The sequence below is a fragment of the Pseudorasbora parva genome, chromosome 17, assembly GCF_024679245.1.
Source record: "Pseudorasbora parva isolate DD20220531a chromosome 17, ASM2467924v1, whole genome shotgun sequence".
Taxonomy (NCBI): domain Eukaryota; kingdom Metazoa; phylum Chordata; class Actinopteri; order Cypriniformes; family Gobionidae; genus Pseudorasbora; species Pseudorasbora parva.
Window position 1 is genome coordinate 36,076,313 of NC_090188.1, and position 19,027 is coordinate 36,095,339.

A 19,027-nucleotide genomic window follows, 5' to 3' on the forward strand; every position below is an offset into this window, starting at 1 on the left:
ATTTTCTGGTTTGGTTTGCCAATCTTTTGACACACGTGACAACTTCGGCAATAATTTGCCACATCATTTTTCAAGCCCGGCCAGAAAAAATTTCGGAGTACACGATCGTAGGTTTTATTAACTCCTAAATGACCGGCAAAAGGAATATCGTGCGCTAGTCGCAAAATTTCTAAGCGATATGAGGAAGGAACTACCACCTGCTTGACGATTTGCCACTCATCATCAGCAGAGGCAGTTAACGGTCTCCATTTCCTCATAAGCACACCGTCTTCTACAAAGTATCCTTGAGATACATGTTCGAGTTGCTCATCTGGAACAACAAAATCGAAGAGGGATGACAGTTTATTATCATTCCTCTGCTCAACAATGAGCTGCTCGCGTGACAGAGACAATTCACCAAGCCCAATTAAATGTTCATCTCCTTTAGAAACGGCGATGCCTAAACCGTCAGTAGAGTGTGAACACTCAACGTCACGAAAATCAGAATTAGAGAGGAACGTATCGTTCAAATCAAAATCCCACTCACCTTCTGACTTGCCAAGTGTTTTATCTGTAAGTCTCTGTGTCATAGCGCGAGTAACAGCACACGATGGAAATACCTCAGGGTATTTCTGAGCCAACTCATCAGGAGAACAGCAAGGAAGAGGAACATCTGTTACCTCCGGGCTGGCAAAAACTTTTCCTCCCGCTAAGTCATTCCCTAAAATAAACGTGACATCTCGAACGGTAAGACATGGTCGTACACCAACAATAACACGGCCAACAACAAGGGAAGACTCGATTTCAATTTCGTGCAAAGGCACGTTCACAAAGCCCATTTCAAAACCCTGCACCAAGACACTGGAGCCGATAGAGCTTTCACTAGATAAGGGCAATATTCCTTCTAGAATAAAACTCTGTGCAGCACCGGTATCACGAAGCATCCTGACAGATTTACGCGAGCTAACGTCACCTGCCAAAGACACAAATCCGTCCATTAAGAACGGCACATACCCCTGATCTTTACACATGTCAGCTTGAGAAGCCGACAACTCCAGTCCTTCTAACTGAGGCGAGGACGTCATCAATAAACCTACAGGTTTAGGGACATTTTTCTTTTTGAGCACAGCGCACTCAGAAATAATATGCCCACGTTTCCTGCAATAAAAACAGACAGGTGAGGACGAAGACTTCTCCGCCACGGTTTCAGCAGGCGGAGCGCGATCAAAGTTACGTTTAAACGATCTAAAACTGTTGCTAACAGATGGAGATTTCAGTGCTAAACTAAACACGTTCTTATGTGTAAGCACATACTCATCCGCTAATGCAGCAGCAGCGTAACTTTTTAGAACTTTCTGCTCATTGATGTACGTGGCAACGCGTTCTGGTAGGCAGTTCTTAAATTCTTCTAAAAGAATCAGTTCGCGGAGCTCTTCAAAAGTTTTCACTTTCATCGATGAACACCAACGATCAAACAATGATTCCTTCTCACGAACGAATTCAACGTAAGTCTCGTCAGTTTTTCGATGATTGCGAAACTTCTGGCGATATGCCTCAGGGACTAATTCATAGACCCTAAGAACAGCTGCCTTTACGTGTTCGTATTCCAGAGACTCTTCGACTGACAAAGAAGAATAAGCTTCCTGAGCTTTACCCACAAAAACACACTGGAGTAACATGGGCCAAAATGTTTGCGGCCATTTCATGTTTGTGGCAACACGTTCAAAAAGAGCAAAAAACTTGTCTACCTCTTGTTCTCGGAAAGGAGGAACAATGCGAATGTTACGACTCACGTCAAAAACGGGAACATCTGTTACTCCCCTCTCACGAGCTTTTAACTCAAGTTCTTTAAGTCGACAAGCCTGTTCCATTTCAAGCTTTTTCAGCTCTAATTCATGTCTCTCACGCTCTCTTTGTCTCTCTCTCTCACGTTCCCATTCTTCTCTCTCTTTTAACAAAACTCTGTCGTGCTCTTCAGCTTGCAGTTCAAGTTTTTTAATCTGCAATGCAAGATCTCCTGAACTAACCTCAGCCAATTCAGGATTCTCTATCAATTTTTCCTCTTCACCAAAGACGCCCTGATTATATAACGAATCAGTAAGCAAGAGTTGCAGTTCACGTTTAGACATAGTACTACGAAAACTGACCCCATAATGAGCAGCAATTTTCATAAGGTCTACTCTATTGATCTGAAACAACTCACTTCGCGTCGGATCCGCAATAAATTTCGTTAAATCAAACATGATATCGATTAACGTCTAATAGGATTAGAGAAAAAATAAATAAAGAGTACCACACGAGCCAAAACAAATCAAGTATCTGTGATTATGAAGTTACTAAGTAACGAATTCAAAGCGCGCAGACAGATCAACGATCAAACGAAGCTGCGCGAAAACAAAGCACTATCAGGATCTTTTAGATCTTTTCAGATCGTTCAGATCCCGGACGAGCCCCCAAATATGTTACGGCCCATCACCAAGAAATAGCTCGTTATTGTTAGAAAACAATTAAAGGGAATGGACCGAACATATAAATAACCCACAGACAAGAGATCACGGTTTAAGACGCCCAAGCGCCTACATTTACTGATCAACAAAAATAAGTGAATACAACATGTATCAACAAAACATTGCTCAACAAACAGAAATAAATAAACAATAGTAAGCTGGTAGCGCAGCTAAGGAAACAGACCCCTGCCTACACCTGTTCTTACCAGCAGTTCTTACCTGGCTCGCGATAAAAGAACAGGTGAGTCTTCCGGGCATCTGCTTCCCTCGCTATTCTAACTAAATAACAAAACGTGAACTATTAAACAAAAACCACTACCAGTTACCAAAATAAGAAAAGTAACAAAATACAAAACTATTCCAAAGACCAACATAAACACAACTAAGCTAGAATATAACAGGAAGGCGAAGCTCTCAAGGTGAAACGAGAGCGGCGTCGAGAGACGATGGGACGGAGATGGAGAGAGAATGAGACGCCCGCCATCACGGAATTCCGTTAATAGGGAATTACCCCACACAAGGCCACCTAGAGGCTACAAACAAGAAAATTTACACAGAGCCCGTAACATAACACAAACACAAGGAGATTATAAAGGGAACAAACAAGGCAGATAATGAGGGAGAACAGGTGGGGCAAATAAACCAATAATCAGATAACAAGAAGGGCGGGGTTGACAGTAGCACATGCAAGACATGACAGAACCCACATGTGCACACAAGACAGGACAGGCATGTGACATTACCCCCTCCTTAAGGAGCGGCTACCAGACGCTCCACTAGGGACGGGCGGGACAGACCAGGGCGGGGCGGGAGGGACAGACCAGGGCGGGGCGGGAGGGACAGACCAGGGCGGGGCGGGAGGGACAGACCAGGGCGGGGCGGGAGGGACAGACCAGGGCGGGACGGGAGGGACAGACCAGGGGGGCACGGGAGGGACAGGAGAAACAGACAAGGAAGGAACAGACAAGGGAGGGGTCAACAAGGGACACATGAGGAAAACAAAAAGTTCAGGCACCCAGGGCGGCGCAGGGAGAGCAGGACGCCTCAGCGGCGCACGGAGAGCAGGACGCCTCAGCGGCGCACGGAGGGCAGGACGCCTCAGCGGCGCACGGAGGGCAGGACGCCTCAGCGGCGCACGGAGGGCAGGACGCCTCAGCGGCGCACGGAGGGCAGGACGCCTCAGCGGCGCACGGAGGGCAGGACGCCTCAGCGGCGCACGGAGGGCAGGACGCCTCAGCGGCGCACGGAGGGCAGGACGCCTCAGCGGCGCACGGAGGGCAGGACGCCTCAGCGGCGCACGGAGAGCAGGACGCCTCAGCGGCGCACGGAGAGCAGGACGCCTCAGCGGCGCACGGAGAGCAGGACGCCTCAGCGGCGCACGGAGAGCAGGACGCCTCAGCGGCGCACGGAGAGCAGGACGCCTCAGCGGCGCACGGAGAGCAGGACGCCTCAGCGGCGCACGGAGAGCAGGACGCCTGGGAGGCGCGGTGAGAGCTGGACGCCTGGGAGGCGCGGTGAGAGCTGGACGCCTGGGAGGCGCGGTGAGAGCTGGACGCCTGGGAGGCGCGGTGAGAGCTGGACGCCTGGGAGGCGCGGTGAGAGCAGGACGCCTGGGAGGTGCGGTGAGAGCAGGACGCCTGGGAGGCATCTCCGGCCCAGCGGCGTCCACCGGAATGCGATCCACCAGCACAGGGACCACCGGAACACTATCCACCGGAACAGAGACCACCGGCATCGGGACCACCGGAACATGATCCACCGGACTAGAGACCACCGGAACACGATCTACCGGTACAGGGACCTCCGGAACCTGATCTGCCGGAACTGGGACCACCGGAACACGATCCACCAGCACAGGGACCACCGGAACACGATCCACCGGCACAGGGACCACCGGAACACGATCCGCCGGAACTGGGACCACCGGAACTGCCTCCGGGGCTTCGGATAAAGCCCTGTGCTCCTTCCACGCATGCAGGACTGCCACCACAAAGCATCCCATCACAGCCCTCCAGGCCGTTTCCGGACTCGGGACCACCGGAATGGAGTCCACCGGCACAGGGACCACCGGAACACGATCCACCGGCACAGGGACCATCGAAGCACGATCCACCGGCACAGGGACCACCGGAGCACGATCCACCGGAACAGGGACCACCGGAACACGATCCACCAGCACAGGGACCACCGGAACACGATCCACCGGCACTGGGACCACCGGAACACGATCCACCGGAACACGATCCACCGGCACAGGGACCACCGGAACTGGGACCACCGGAACACGATCCACCGGAACTGGGACCACCGGAGTTGTGGATGACACCCTGTGCTTCTCCCAAGCATGCAGGACTGCCACCACAAAGCCTCCCATAACAGCCCTCCAGGCCATGTCTGGACTCGGGATTCCCGGACTCGGGACCCCCGGGACTGGCACCGAGGGAGAACTTCTCTGCTGAGTCCTCATTGTATGGTTGGATCCTTCTGTCACGTCACAGACAAGGGAAAAGGGTGCGAGGACTCAAGTGCAGAAAAAAGATGATTTATTTACAAAAACAAAACATAAACTCAAAACAAAACCCACGAGGGGGAAAAACAAATAATAGAATAATATAAATACAAACTTAAACAAACCAACAGAATCACGGGGAGGACGGAAGACGCAGACATTACACATGGATCCAACCCAGACTGACAAACACAAGGAGATTATAAAGGGAACAAACAAGGCAGATAATGAGGGAGAACAGGTGGGGCAAATAAACCAATAATCAGATAACAAGAAGGGCGGGGTTGACAGTAGCACATGCAAGACATGACAGAACCCACATGTGCACACAAGACAGGACAGGCATGTGACACCCAAAATCCCCAACTGAATGAGGGAAAGTCAAAAAACCTTAGAGAGACCGACACAGACGGGCTTCAAAGGAGAATGAAAGAACCGGAAGAGTCGGTTCGTTTGAACACCTGACCGGACATAGTCGGATCTAAGGTAGAGTGTAATGGTGCTATGAACGATTCTGTATAAGCGGAATAAGCAATCGTGTTGCCAGGGCTGCAGATAGCGCCCTAGACGGAAAAAAGCACTGTTTGTAAAGCTGGGACCTCCAAATTGTAGAATCTGATAAAAGTGGGCGGAGAGGCCCAGCCTGCCGCCGCACAAATATATTACATGGAAGTGCTACATGACCAAGCCCAAGACAAAGCCATGCCTCTAGAGGAGTGGGGTTTAATGCCTGTAGGACAGGTTAGGTCCTAGACCTATATGCTAGTGGGACTGCATCCACTATCCAGTGTGAGAGTCTGTTTCATGACAGCCCAAACTTTAGTGTAGGGGTGCACCGATCCGATATTAGGATCGGATATCGGCCGCGATACTGACGACAAAGCTGGATCGGGGATCGGAAAAATGAACAGATCCACAGGACGATCCAGGTGTTTTTTTTTTTTTTTTTTTTTTTTTTTTCGATCCAGGTGTTTGTTGCAGCAGAACTACGTAATTCGTCAGCTTCACGTGTGTCGCATGCTCGAAGCAAACATGGAGCGAGCCAGAGAGACGGATGTGTAGAGATATTTTATGCTTACCACGCCAACTAGTTCGTCTGTCGGCAATACTACCAGTTTAATCCAGAAACACCATGTTAAAAAGCACGCTGCATACCTGCAGCTCAGCAAACACTAAAGGAGTGGACAATACAGCTCAGCAACTGACTTTGCACTATGCAAAGGATGAATTTAGTGTAAGTGACTGATAGTGGATATGGATAAAGGCTAATGTAATGAACTGACGGTAACGACACGCTGTTGACGCTCGCACATCTTGAGGAGAAATAAAAAAAGTGCCGTTCACACATAGTAATTTCGGCAAACATTCAAAATGTTACGTTTTATCTTTATAACATATGATACAGTTAAACAACATCACACAACCAAATGTGCTGTTTTCCTGAATACCATCACGATTGAAAAAGGTCACTGATTTCCTATGACAGCTCCATAAACAATCATTAACATTAGTTACTTACATTTTAGATGCAATATTGAGTCTTTTTGTTCTATTTCAGCTGCGAAAATAGTTCCAAACAAAGATTCCAAGCAAAAAAAAGTTCCAAACAGCAGAACCATAACACATCTCACGTGTTTTGAATGATTCAGTGGTTGATTCAATAACCTGTTCGTAAACGACTGCCTCATTCAAAGGAATCAGTCGTTTGAATGAATCGTTTGAATTAATGACTCAATGACTCACTCATTAAGACTCACCTACTGCCACCTACTGGTGGTTTAGTTTCCTATATTTTTCAACATTTACTTTGTTTATTCAAAAATACAAATCACATAACATTATTTAATGCAGTAGTAATTTTTCTGGGTAAATCATTTAATTTGATTGGTAACATCCCTATAGTGTCTTATTTTAATTTAATGTATAGATCAAATTTAAGAATATAATATGAAACCTGAAGCATAGCTTATATTTAGTAAGATTAGGGGAAAATGCCCTTTATAAAGGTAAAATATCACAAATATGCAGATTTGAAATATGTCAAAGCTGATTGAACACTGACTGTGAGTGAATTGACTGTGAGTGAATATTGCTTCAGAATAAGTTATATTTACAACACACACACACACACACACACACACACACACACACACACACAAATCTAACTTTTTTTCCAGACAAGCACATTTTTTACTCGGACAAGTGAATGACCATTTTACTTATCCGAAGGAGAGACATGAGCATGCTTAATGTCGAGCCCTAAATTATATTTTAGATTTGAATGCACAATTGTTTTTGTTATTTTTTCTTATTATCTTGATTTAGTAAAGTCTGGTGCCTTTAGTCTCTTCAAGGAAGGTGTACAGTTTATTATTAATTTAACAATAGTATCGGATCGGTATCGGGTATCGACAGATACATAAAGCCCAGGCATCGGTATCGATATCGGGACTGAAAAAGTCGGATCGGTGCACCCCTACTTTAGTGCGGCCACCGAAGCAATGAAGAGCTGATCCGACTGCCTGAAGGGGGCGGAGCGCTCTAGATACAATCTCAATGCTCTGACTGGGCAGAATAGGTTCGCGTCTTATTCTCTCTAAGACGCGGGTTAAGCAGTGAAAAGACCTGCATACTGAAGGGGTTGATAGCTCTTTCAGCATAAAACCATGCCTCGGTTTGAGCACAACCTTGAAGTTGCTGGACCCAAACTCATGACAGGAAGGGCTCACGGAGAGTGCAGGTAAGCCACCCACTCGCTTAACCGAGGCCACAGCCAGGAGAAAAACGGTTTTGAGTGATATGTGCTTCAAGCTCGTGGTCTGAAGTGGTTAGGAGGGGGAACCCTTCACGGCCTCCAAAACCATGGCGAGGGACCAAATAGGGACCGAGGTAGGGGCAAGGCGGGCTGAATCTCCTGGCCCCTTTAAGAAAACACACAATAAGATCACTTTTCCCTAGTGAATGTGCCGTGATCGGAGCGTGGCTAGCTGCTATGGCGGAGACACACACCCCGAGTATGGAGGGGGGACGACCCGCGTCCATTAGCTCTTGGAGAAAGCGAGCAGTTCCGCCAGTTCGCATGAGTGTGCGTCGATGTTTCGCGTAGCACACTAGTTAGAAAACCACTGACCACTTCAAAGCAGAGCTGCCAGATAGCAGGGGCTCTAGCTTCCGAAATAGTGTTCATAACTTGTCAGAGAGGTTCCCGTATACCGTTGATGGGCCATACGTGGAGGGCCCACAGCTCGGGATTGGGATGCCAGATCTTCCCTTTTGTTGGCGGAATAGGCCATGGGGCTGTGTCTGACAGCTGAAACAGTTTGGAGAACCATGTGCGGTTCTTCCAAAGTGGGGCTATTAAAAACCACAGGCTTGCAGCTGGATCGCGATCGGAGGGAGCATATAGAGGGAGTCTGGGCCAACATGGGCCAGGGCATCCCTGCGTTTGCAGAAAAAAATATTGGGCAGCGTGTGCTGTGCGAGCTGAATCGTTTGCGGGTAAAGGGACCATCCCCCTGGGGACATGGGTCCTCTGGATAACATGTCCGGACCCTGATTCAGAATACCTGGCACGTAAGCCGCCCTTAGGGAGCTCAGATTGTGCTCTGCCCATAAAAGGAGATGCTTAGCCATGCAGTGAAGAGAGTCTGATCTCGGCTGCCCTAGCGATTTTATGTATGTTATCAAGACGTGGTGGTTCTTATGACGTAAGACGCTCGTTGAGTCTTGAGTCTATGACAATGACTGTACTGATAAGCCTGCCCGAATCTCGAGAATGGCTTGTAGTGGGGGTGGGGGCGTTATCGTAACGTGAAGTATGCGTTTTTCAGATCTATTGAGAAAACCCAATCCCCGGGGCGAATGTGCGCGAGGATTTGTTTCACCATCAGCACCTTGAAACGAGCGTGTCATAAGTGCTTTGTTCAGATGTCTGGAAAATGGGCCTGAGACCGCCATCCATTTTCGGCATGAGGAATTAGTGACAGTAAAAACCTGACTCGCTAGCGTCGGGTGTACTGTTTCCGCCGCTCTCTCCTTTAACAGTTTCAATGCCTCAGCGAGAAGCACGTGACTGACACTGCTTCTTACTGAGGGCTCGACCACGGCTTGAATCGCGGGGTCTGCGAGCAAAACTGTAGCGAGAACCTCGTTTTATATGTTCAACACCCAATATTATTTACCAGGAATGGCCTGCCAGGCCTGGGCTCGTGAAGCCAGGGGTTGAATTAGATTCGGGGGCTGGCCGCTTAGTAATAGGGGCCTGTTAGCCGGGTTGCTTGTGCTGTAACACTGCTTGTAACACTGTGGGGATAGTGTTAGTTTTGGCGGTGCAGGCTTTGCAGTGGGCGCGCGCCTCACATTTATATTGTGTGTGCGAGAGTGAACTTTGTGAAAAGTGCTTGGGTGCAGGAGTGCAGACTGTAAAGGGGGCACATTTCCTACATAGAAAGGTTTTTTTTTTTTTTTGTAGTGTAAACAATGTGCAGTGGCGCACAACCTACGTAGAATACCCACGGTGCAAACCAGTGAGCAAATCCACAGGGGTAAACGCACACAGCATTAGTGTGCAGACGAGCGTGTTTAACACAGGCTAGTTGACTGCAATATTTCATCTCCAGTCACTTAACTTAAGGGAACTGGGAGAATGTAAGGAAGTGCGGGTGGTATGTGAGCCATTCCACAATGCCGTTATGTTCTAGTCTAGACTGAAAGCGCGCATGCAGACAAGCGTGTTTGACTACAGGCTAGTTGACTGCAATAAGGCTAGTTGACTTTATATGGTGTAATCTGGCCGCGGCGGGATTTATTTGTGATTTTGTGAGGCTGAATTAACAGTGCTTATGTAGGGGTGCACACTGTGTAGTGGACACTTTGTCTACAGTGTAAAAACCTTTCCAGCCACCTGAATAAAGGGGACTGGAAGTGATAGAGTGAAAAAAGGGCTTAGCTTGGCAGCCATTTTCCGACGCCCTTATGCTCTGACAGTGAGCGCGTGCTATGACGTAAGTCGCGCTCTAGTCAGCAACGCGCTGTGGAAGGGGCGCGCGCTATCATGACAAGGCAGCCATTACAACTTCCTTGGCAGTAAGCACGCGCTGCAGCGACATTGTTCTTGACATACCCAACAGCCCGAGCTCGCTCGTTTAACTTACTCTAGTATTCTCTGTCCGCAGCGCTTCAGCACGGCGGCGGTAGAATGAGCACGGCGAGAGCTTCAGCTCGAGTTTGTTTATTCACTCTAGTATTCTCTGTCCGCGGCGACAGCGCAACTGAACGAGAGAATTGGAAGCGTGAGGAAAAACTCTGTCCGCGGCGCTTCTTCAGCACGGCGAGAGCTTCGGCTCGAGTTAGTTTATTCACTCTAGTATTCTCTGTCCGCAGCGATATCGCGGCTGAACTAGAGAAGAGGAAGAGTGAGGAAAAGCTCCGTCTGTCCGCGGCGCCTCCTCAGCGCGACGGTATAGTGACGAGAGCTTCGGCTCGAGTTCGCCTATTCACTCTAGTATTCTCTGTCCGCGGCTGTAGCGCGACGGAACGAGAGAAGAGTGAGGACAACTCTGCGGCAGCGGCGGAAGAAGAGCCGCGGCGGCGGAAGAGTGAAGAGAGCTTCGGCTTGAGTGCTCATGTCCTCTAACATTCTCTCTTTCCGCGGCGCTATTCAGCGCGACGGAACGAGAGAAGAGGGAGAGTGAGAAGAGCTCCCTCTTTCCGCGACGCTAAACGACGCGGCGGAACGAGAGAGTCCTCGAATAGAACAAGCCTGTAAGCTCTAGAAGTGGCGCTGCAGCGGCAACACACACACAAACACATACAACACTCAACATAGACACACAGTATAAAGTATATATATAACGCCGGATGGCGCAGCAGGAACGCAGGTGGCTGAAGGCGGAGACTCGGAGGGAATCCGGCGTCCTCAGGGCTGCAGGAATGTTCCGCTGGTTGGTTTTCGACGGCGGTTTGCTTGATTCCGGAGGTCAGCGAAGGTGTCGCTGAAGGAGATAAAATCTGACACCTATGGTGAGTCAGGGTCTTATATAGCCTCCTGTATGCTATTTTTAGCCCCCTTTTCCGGGTCTCTCTGGAACGCCCCCATTGGTTCGCTCCTCTCAGCCGCCTCACCATAGGTTCCTGCAGTTGCCGCGGCCCGGCCAATCAGAGCACTCCTCGCGCCGGGCTATGGCCGTGCAGCTCACTGCGCTTTACATAGATACCTTTATTATTAAAGTTTTGCTTCACATTCTCGAGAAAAGGAGTTTTTCCCCATACGCAATACGAGGAACCTCTCTCTCGAAAGGGAACTTTGTTGTCATCTGTTTTTTGGTCCTCAGTCCAAACATAATAGCATCAAGGGGTTCGTCCAACTGCTTTGTTTTTTTTGGAGACCATAAACATTTGATTTCCATTACAATAGTTTTAGCTGAAGATAACATTCACATATGGACTGATGTAAAAAAATAAATAAGGATCTTTGTATAAAAATTGATGTATAAATTTAAGACCTCTGTATGGTCCCATGCACATGTCGACCCCTGACCCTCGTCATCGGTTTTCGGCCTCTGGAAGATCAGCTCGACTGCCTTTGAAAATATTATTCAGCAATAATATCATAGGATATGTGCTCTAAAAGCCTGAAGTATGAAACTTAAAACACACATATAAACTTACAGTTTAATACCCTGAAAAAAAGTTATAAAAAATTATACTTATAAAAAATTATAAGAACTAAAAAAAATCACCATTAAACTAATACAAAGAAACATTATTTAATCATTTTTATTCACAAGTGATAATTTAGCAAAATATGGTAAAAATAAATAAATAAAAATATTTACATTTTTTTGATGCCTGCAGTAATATATAAATCTAAAGGCCATATAAATATAAAGTAACTGGAATAAAGGATAAATAATAAAACGTTTATACGGCTCAGCTGCCCCTGCCTTGGGAAACGGCTGCATTTCTGCTGTTCCATCAGCGCCCTCTGCTGTCAGAGAGTGGGAATATATATTTTCATTCAGCATCTCCTTCACTCAATCAATTTAGCAAATTTTCACAAGCAGGCACTGGATTCATGGAAATTGCCATTCAAGCATAATTTTTTTACCGCATAAATGTATTGTATGGAATAATCAATATGTTTTGTATAAAAATAGGACCATTTTTAACAAAGAATGTTTTGAAAAGAATATAATCTTTATTTCTAAATTCATAGAGACCTCCGGAAATATGATTAGTTATGAAAAATTCATTAAGGAAAACAATATTATTATAACTCGTATAGAGTTTTTGAGGATAATTAATGGTATATCACCTAAGCTTTTGCATCTTATTAAATCATCCTTACAATACACAACATTAAAGGAAAAACTGGATATTCAACCTGAATGTTCTTTTTGTGGATCTGAAAATGAATCTGTGGCTTTTTTAGATGTCCCATCACAATATCATTTTGGACAGAGATTTCAATTTTTACATCCTTTGGTAGCCTTTTTGATATTACAGCAGAAATGGTCTTATTTCTGCTTTCTAACACTGGATCTGTTCCTGTAGATAATGCAGTCAAAACCCTGTGCATGCTTGGAAAAGGCCATATCCACAAGTCTAAATTTACAGCTTCAAAACCAAATTTAATTTAATTTAGCTCTGAATTAAAAAGTTTTGCAGATTCCCTATGTACATTTTAAAGAAACAAAAAAGCGATTAACACATTACAGATATTAAATCATAAACTCTCCTGTGTTTCTCTCTCTCTCTCTCTCTCTCTCTCTCTCTCTCTCTCTCTCTCTCTCTCTCTCTCTCTCTCTCTCTCTCTTACTATTATAATTTTATGTAGCCTATCATATGTTTACTGTGTCCCTCATACGAAATTAAGTGTTATTTTATTTGTTAAATTCATCTTTCAATGTATGTTGGTGGATTGTTATATGTTAATTTGTTATTTGCTGTTACTTTAAGGTTTAATACAAATAAAATAAAAAATTAATAAAAAATCTCCTTCGCTCATGCTCTTTGGGTGTTTTTACATCAGTGTCTGTTGCTCGTTTAACCAGTTGATGGATGAAGTATTCTTAAAGTGCAATCTACAAATCTGAATAATTCTTAATAAATAATTATTCACGGTTCTTTGAAGTGTCACGATAGCAATTTTGTGCAGTTCATTATTGTGATCGCATATACCATATACCGGAACAAGGAAACATTATTCATTTTTATTCATATGCAATAATATAGCAAAATATGGTAACAATAAATAAATAAATAAATAGTATTTACATGTTGATGGAGAGAAATGTAGCATTTCTGAGTGATGATGCAGAGGAATCACTGAATTAAAGTTTTCAACTAAGTCAGTTAAACAGGATCAAACTTTTTATTAAAGAAAGCGTCAAAATGAACTCTGTAACGATTCAATAAATGTGTTCAGATCGATGCGGGCTCACGCGCTCTGCTCATATGAATGATTTGAGTTTTAGTTGCTATGGCGACGCGTGTTATGAATTCTGACTCATATACACTCGCGCACCGATCGCGATCTGTTGTTGAGAGAGACGAGGCGAATTCACAAACTTTTGCTGAATATTTTCTGCGCTGACCTTGAGATTTTGAAGCTGAGATTCCTGAGACGAGACTTTTATTCTGGAAGAACATCGGAGGATATATCCTTTACACAGAGTTATATTTTTGAGTTTGAGTTCTTATTATTTAAGTAAATTTTTCTCTTATTGTTCTTTTCTTAATTTAGGAGCTTTGAGTTTTGTTTATTTATTTTTTCTTTTCTTTTCTTTTCTGGTAGGAGTATTTTTGAGGAGAGTTTATTGTATTGTATTGTGTTGTGTTGTGTTTTGTGTTTTGTATTGATTTTATTGCAGATTGGAGGAGGTTGTCGATGGCTCATATGATGGATGAAAGAGGAGGTGAATGCTTTAGTTTTTCATTTGTTTATGTGATGTTATGTTATGATGTTGTACAATGATTGACTACATTAATGTGAAGAAAATTGTGTGAGGTAACGCATTTGATCCCCCAATTTTGCTGGTAAAGTGATCACATGTATTTGATTCCTGAAATCAACTTTTCAATTTGAGAAACTGAAGTAACAATTTGTAATTGAATACTTTTTGACCACTCTGGTTATTGTAAAACATGAAGAACTTATGTGATTAAATATTCCCGCCTCAGGCCGCTCCATAACCAGGAGAGCCACCTTCTCTCAGACGGCTGGTCAGGAGATTTGGAGACCCGGTACTGATGACCGTGATCAGGATCCGCTGCCAGACCCGACCCAGACACGGATCCAGGACCAGCCTACACATTTAGCAACTCAGTCTTCTGAGTTTTCTGTGTCCGCAGGTCCGACTGACAGGGAGAGGGAGTGGCAGAGCGGCAGCCGGCAGAGCCAAGATGATGGACGCCCGTCCACTTCATCTAACCGCTTTCGCAGAGGTCAGAATAGGCTTTTACTAATGAAGTTATGGCTCAGTAAACAAATAATGAGTCAGTGAAAATAGAAATTTGAAAAAAATATATAAATAAAGTAACAATTTGATGTGACCACTGACGTTGATTATTAATGTTATTGAAAATGTCTTCACCAGTCGTCATGTCCACATCATCTTTGTCCCTCTCTGAGGACAATATAGTGAGGCGGTTCTGTAGAGAGACGTTGAGCCTCAGCAGCAGAGGCACGTACATCGTCGACTGGAGGTGGAGTGGCGATAGTTCGGATAGCCGAAACGAACAGGGCAGTTGCAGCGACTGTTGTTTGTCCAGGTCCGACAGCCTCGAAGAGTGGACGTGCCCTCCGCTGCCAGGTCAAGTTCCCGTCGAGCCAGCGGAGACTTCACATGACCTTACGGAGGCTTCCCCAGTGAACAAGAGCTCAACAGGTGAGACTGAAATAATGCTGTGCGGTGTAAAGTGTACAGTCACATTGAATTTAATTTTACTGGTGACAATTTTAACAGTAAAATGTAACTTACGTCATTTTATCATTGCCTAATTTGACGTCGGAGATGTTTCTAATAATTCAGTTTTGTTGTCTTACAGAAAAGCCAACAGTATGTAAGAAGAGGAAAGGAATTGGTCGTTTCCTCAGGAACGCGTGGAAGGCTACGAAGCGTTCGCTCCTCTGCTGTTGCCTCAGTGCTGTGGATGTTGTGGAGCCTTTTGTTCCTCCAGCGGATCTGGAGCCAGAGCCCGATCCTGGTCCATCAGCACCTGATCCAGATCACTCTGGCGTCAAGCCAAATAATGGTCAATCTGCAGACATTATTTCTCCAACATTGTTTTAAACAGTATTATCGTCTTTGTTCGCACTGATATTTTTAATACAAAACAAAGGATCTAGCAAGCTCATATGTTTCTCATATTTTTCTGTTTGTTTTTCAGACTCCTTTGAGACTCTCTATAACGTGGGAGAGATGATTGGATCCGGAGGATTCGGAAGAGTGTTCAAGGGAACACGGAAATTTGATGGCAAAAAGGTAAAGCAATCTTGCTGAACTGTACAAACAATTTTGCTCTTGCATGCATCAAAACATATTTAATACAGATGGGTTAATACTTAGATGCTCAAATCGTAAATGGCACTTGAATACTGTCACTGCTATTGAACACAGTTTTTTTTTTTTTGCAGGTTGCCATCAAGCAGATGAGCAAGATTGACAATAATCATTATCTTGATATTGTAAGTTGGTCAAAAGTTGAATGTGTATTTGTTGTTAAAGTGCTGATTACTGTAGTCAGTACAGCTGGAGGAAGCATTAGGTGTAAATGTAATAGATCAATAAACCAGGAAAGGCTCTGATGATCGTATCTATAAAGATCAAAGAAAAATACATTTAAAAATGATATGCCAGCTAACCTTCTGTCTACTGCTTTTCTCTAGCCTGGGCATCCCGAACCTCTCGTTACTGAAGTGGCGCTGCTGCTTATGATGAGGCAAGAACCCATGAGCCCCTACATCATACGCCTGTACGACTGGTTCGAACATCCTCGGACATTCAGTCTCATAATGGAGTTCCCTGAACCCTGCGAGAGCTTGCTGGACTTCATCATTCGCGATCCTCAAATGGATGAAACAACAGCACGGGTCATCATGCGACAGGCTGTGCTGGCAGTACAACACTGCATCGAGCATGGCGTCTTTCATAATGACGTTCATGTACAGAATTTCCTGGTGAAGACAAACACTTTAGAGCTCAAGCTGATAGACTTTGGCTCCGGTCAGCTACTTTGTGCTGATGGCTACGAGAGAAAACTATACCGTGGTGAGTATTTCTGGAGTGTGGAAACCTGGATGAAGTGACTTCTGATTATTTGATGCTTTGAAAAAAAAAAAAAAGCTCAACGATGCGCAAATGTCTTGCTTACAGGAATCCTGGATTACTGCCCACCTGAAGTCTTCACAGAATCTCGATTCCACGCCGTCCCAACAAATGTCTGGTCTCTAGGAGTGTTGTTGTACGAGATGGTGAACGCATGTTCTCCCTTTGGCAATAAAATGGAAATCACACAAGCCAAAGTTAAATTTCAGAACTCCAATTTATCCAAAGGTGAGTGAAAATTATTGACTACATTGATAAACACACAAATAAAGCAAAAGCTCTGTTCAGAAACGGGTAAAGGTGAAGTAAGATTTTTTTAAAGTTTAAATACATTCAGTTTATTGTTCATCAGATGCTGTTTGCATGTAGATGCAAACATTCGTGTCACGTGGTCATGACTAACCAGCTCTCTCCTTAATAAATTTGTTCAGAATGCAGTGATCTGATTAGCCAGTGCCTAACCCGGGATCCAACTAAACGACCGACGTTAGAGCAGATGTTACAACATGAATGGATTAGAAATGATCTGGAGAAGTTCAGGAGAAAAGATTCACTCGATCAGTGATTTCAGGTGTGAGGAAGTGTAACAGACAGAGTAGGATTATTATCATTTTTCTTCAATTCTGGATGATTGGTAGTGAGGTTTTTAAATTTGTGTTCATTGTAATGTTCAGGTTGTAGTCAAGTCAGCTTTATTTATACAGCGTTTTATACAATAGATTGTTTCAGAGCGGCTCCACAGTAATAAACAGGAAAATAACAATCAGTGATGCAATTGCAAGAATTCGGTTCTGTTGTAAATCAGCTCTTAAAAAAACATTCATGAGTTCACATGTTCATATAATCTTTGTATTGGACAGGAAATAACACTTGCTGTCCTTGGTGGAGAGCTTGAGCTCAAGACTTGACCTGAAGCCCGAAGTCCGACCCCGACCTGACAGGAACTCAAGCCGCCACACCAGAGATCAGAGCCGGCTATAGTCTACTATAATGACGCTGGCTTGTAAACGTGAGCATCGTGATTATTTGGCATTCATATGACATGCTGAAACATATGCCACTGACTGGGATGAAGACATTTCACACGCGACACCAGAAGAACACCTGCATATGAACTCCTCCTGCAGTGTTCAGGGGAACTGTTAGTGCTGCACCAACCCGCGGGGACGCTTTTATGAAGTTATTTGGCCCGCCCCGCACCACTGTATATATTTTTACAACCCGCCCCGCACCCGCGACCATTAAATAGACATACGGGGTCCGCGGGTTATGAGACGACCCACGTAATACTAGTTCAGGGCTATCAGGGTTGTCATGTCAACAAATGCACGCGCGATGGCATCCCCTGTTGTAGGATGACAGAGCTTACGACAGTAGTTGAGGACATTATTTTTTCCCAACTGTAGGGGGACCCCGAGAGCAAAAGTTGCCAAGTGCTGCTTTAATGACCTAGTTTAAATACAGATTCATCTTCCCAGCGCTGAAGTACCCCTTTAAATCGGCTCTTAAATCTCATCTGTTCTCTCTGGCTTTTGATTAGATCAATATTGGATTTTTGTTTACATTTATTGTTTGGATCGGATTGTATCAGGTCTAATGTATTTATATTTTGTAACTGCCTTGTTTCTTTTTATGCTTTCTTTTTATTTGCATATTGTCTTACTTTACAGCACTTTGGTGTAACTCTGTTGCTTTTAAATGTGCTATAGAAATACAATTTGACTTGAATCTTTATATATGACCCCTATGAATAAAAGTATAAGTTGTATGTTGAACTTGCAAAGTATACTTCTTTTGACTCGTACACTTACACAGGCGTTCGACACATGCACAGTTTTGAGCAATCTCTCGCCACGATTTACAACAACCCATGTAAATATCTTTGCATTCTTTCATGCTAGAGTTGTAAAAACGATATTTCAAACAATTTTTTCGTAGGCTGGACAGTGCTCTCATCTCATTTATATAAAATGGTAAACCCGCTAGAATGAGTAACGTTTTAAACCACTGGGAGGAATGTCTTTTTTTTCCTCCAGTGTTTTTTTTGGCCTTAAAATATTCGCCCTATATTGCTCTGGCTCTACGAAGATCCCGGATCTGATGCCCTGTCATGGGTATCCATTGAGTCTGCCTCATGCTTGCCTTCTTCCCTGGCAGCTTTAGCTTACGCTCCTCTGTGGACCATATGTAAAACAACAACAACAAAAAGAACAGTAAAATATCTTATTCAGGACAGTTTCATTTTCACAGATTCTGCAAGTGGTTCACATACTTTTTCTTGTAACTGTATAACAGGAAAAAATTACTTTTGATCCAAAAATATTTGGATTTTACATTGAAAGGCATTTAAAGCATGGTAAGTGTCGTGGTTACTGTCTATTTACAACAAATTAATCACATTAAAACTACCAATACTGTGGTAAAAGCATGGTAAGATTTGAGGTTCCTGTCCTTTTACTGCACCTATCAGATTAAAACTAAGGTTATTCAGGAGGATAATACCTGAGCTTATGTATGAACTTTACTCATTATACACAGAAGAGGAAACACTTATAAACATCTACAAATACATTAGTGTTTACCAACCACCATCCATTGTTTGAAATATGTAAAATACAAAAAAACAAAAACCCTGAAAGATCAAGGATATACAAACGTGTTTGTTGTTCATGTCGGTTTAACGTTTACAGGCATAACCCAGA

The 19,027-nt window shown here is 44.4% G+C and overlaps 1 protein-coding gene across 1 annotated transcript; it reads left to right on the plus strand.

Annotated features, from left to right (window-relative positions):
- Positions 1–13,274: 13,274 nt before the first annotated feature.
- Positions 13,275–18,221, plus strand: LOC137044734 (serine/threonine-protein kinase pim-2-like). Its single transcript, XM_067420995.1, has 10 exons — positions 13,275–13,913; positions 14,179–14,442; positions 14,595–14,885; positions 15,046–15,252; positions 15,388–15,482; positions 15,635–15,685; positions 15,887–16,268; positions 16,374–16,553; positions 16,757–16,896; positions 17,186–18,221. The coding sequence occupies exons 1-9, from the start codon at positions 13,886–13,888 to the stop codon at positions 16,888–16,890; spliced, it is 1,632 nt and encodes a 543-aa protein (XP_067277096.1). The 5' UTR covers positions 13,275–13,885; the 3' UTR covers positions 16,891–16,896; positions 17,186–18,221.
- The last annotated feature ends 806 nt before the right edge of the window (positions 18,222–19,027 follow it).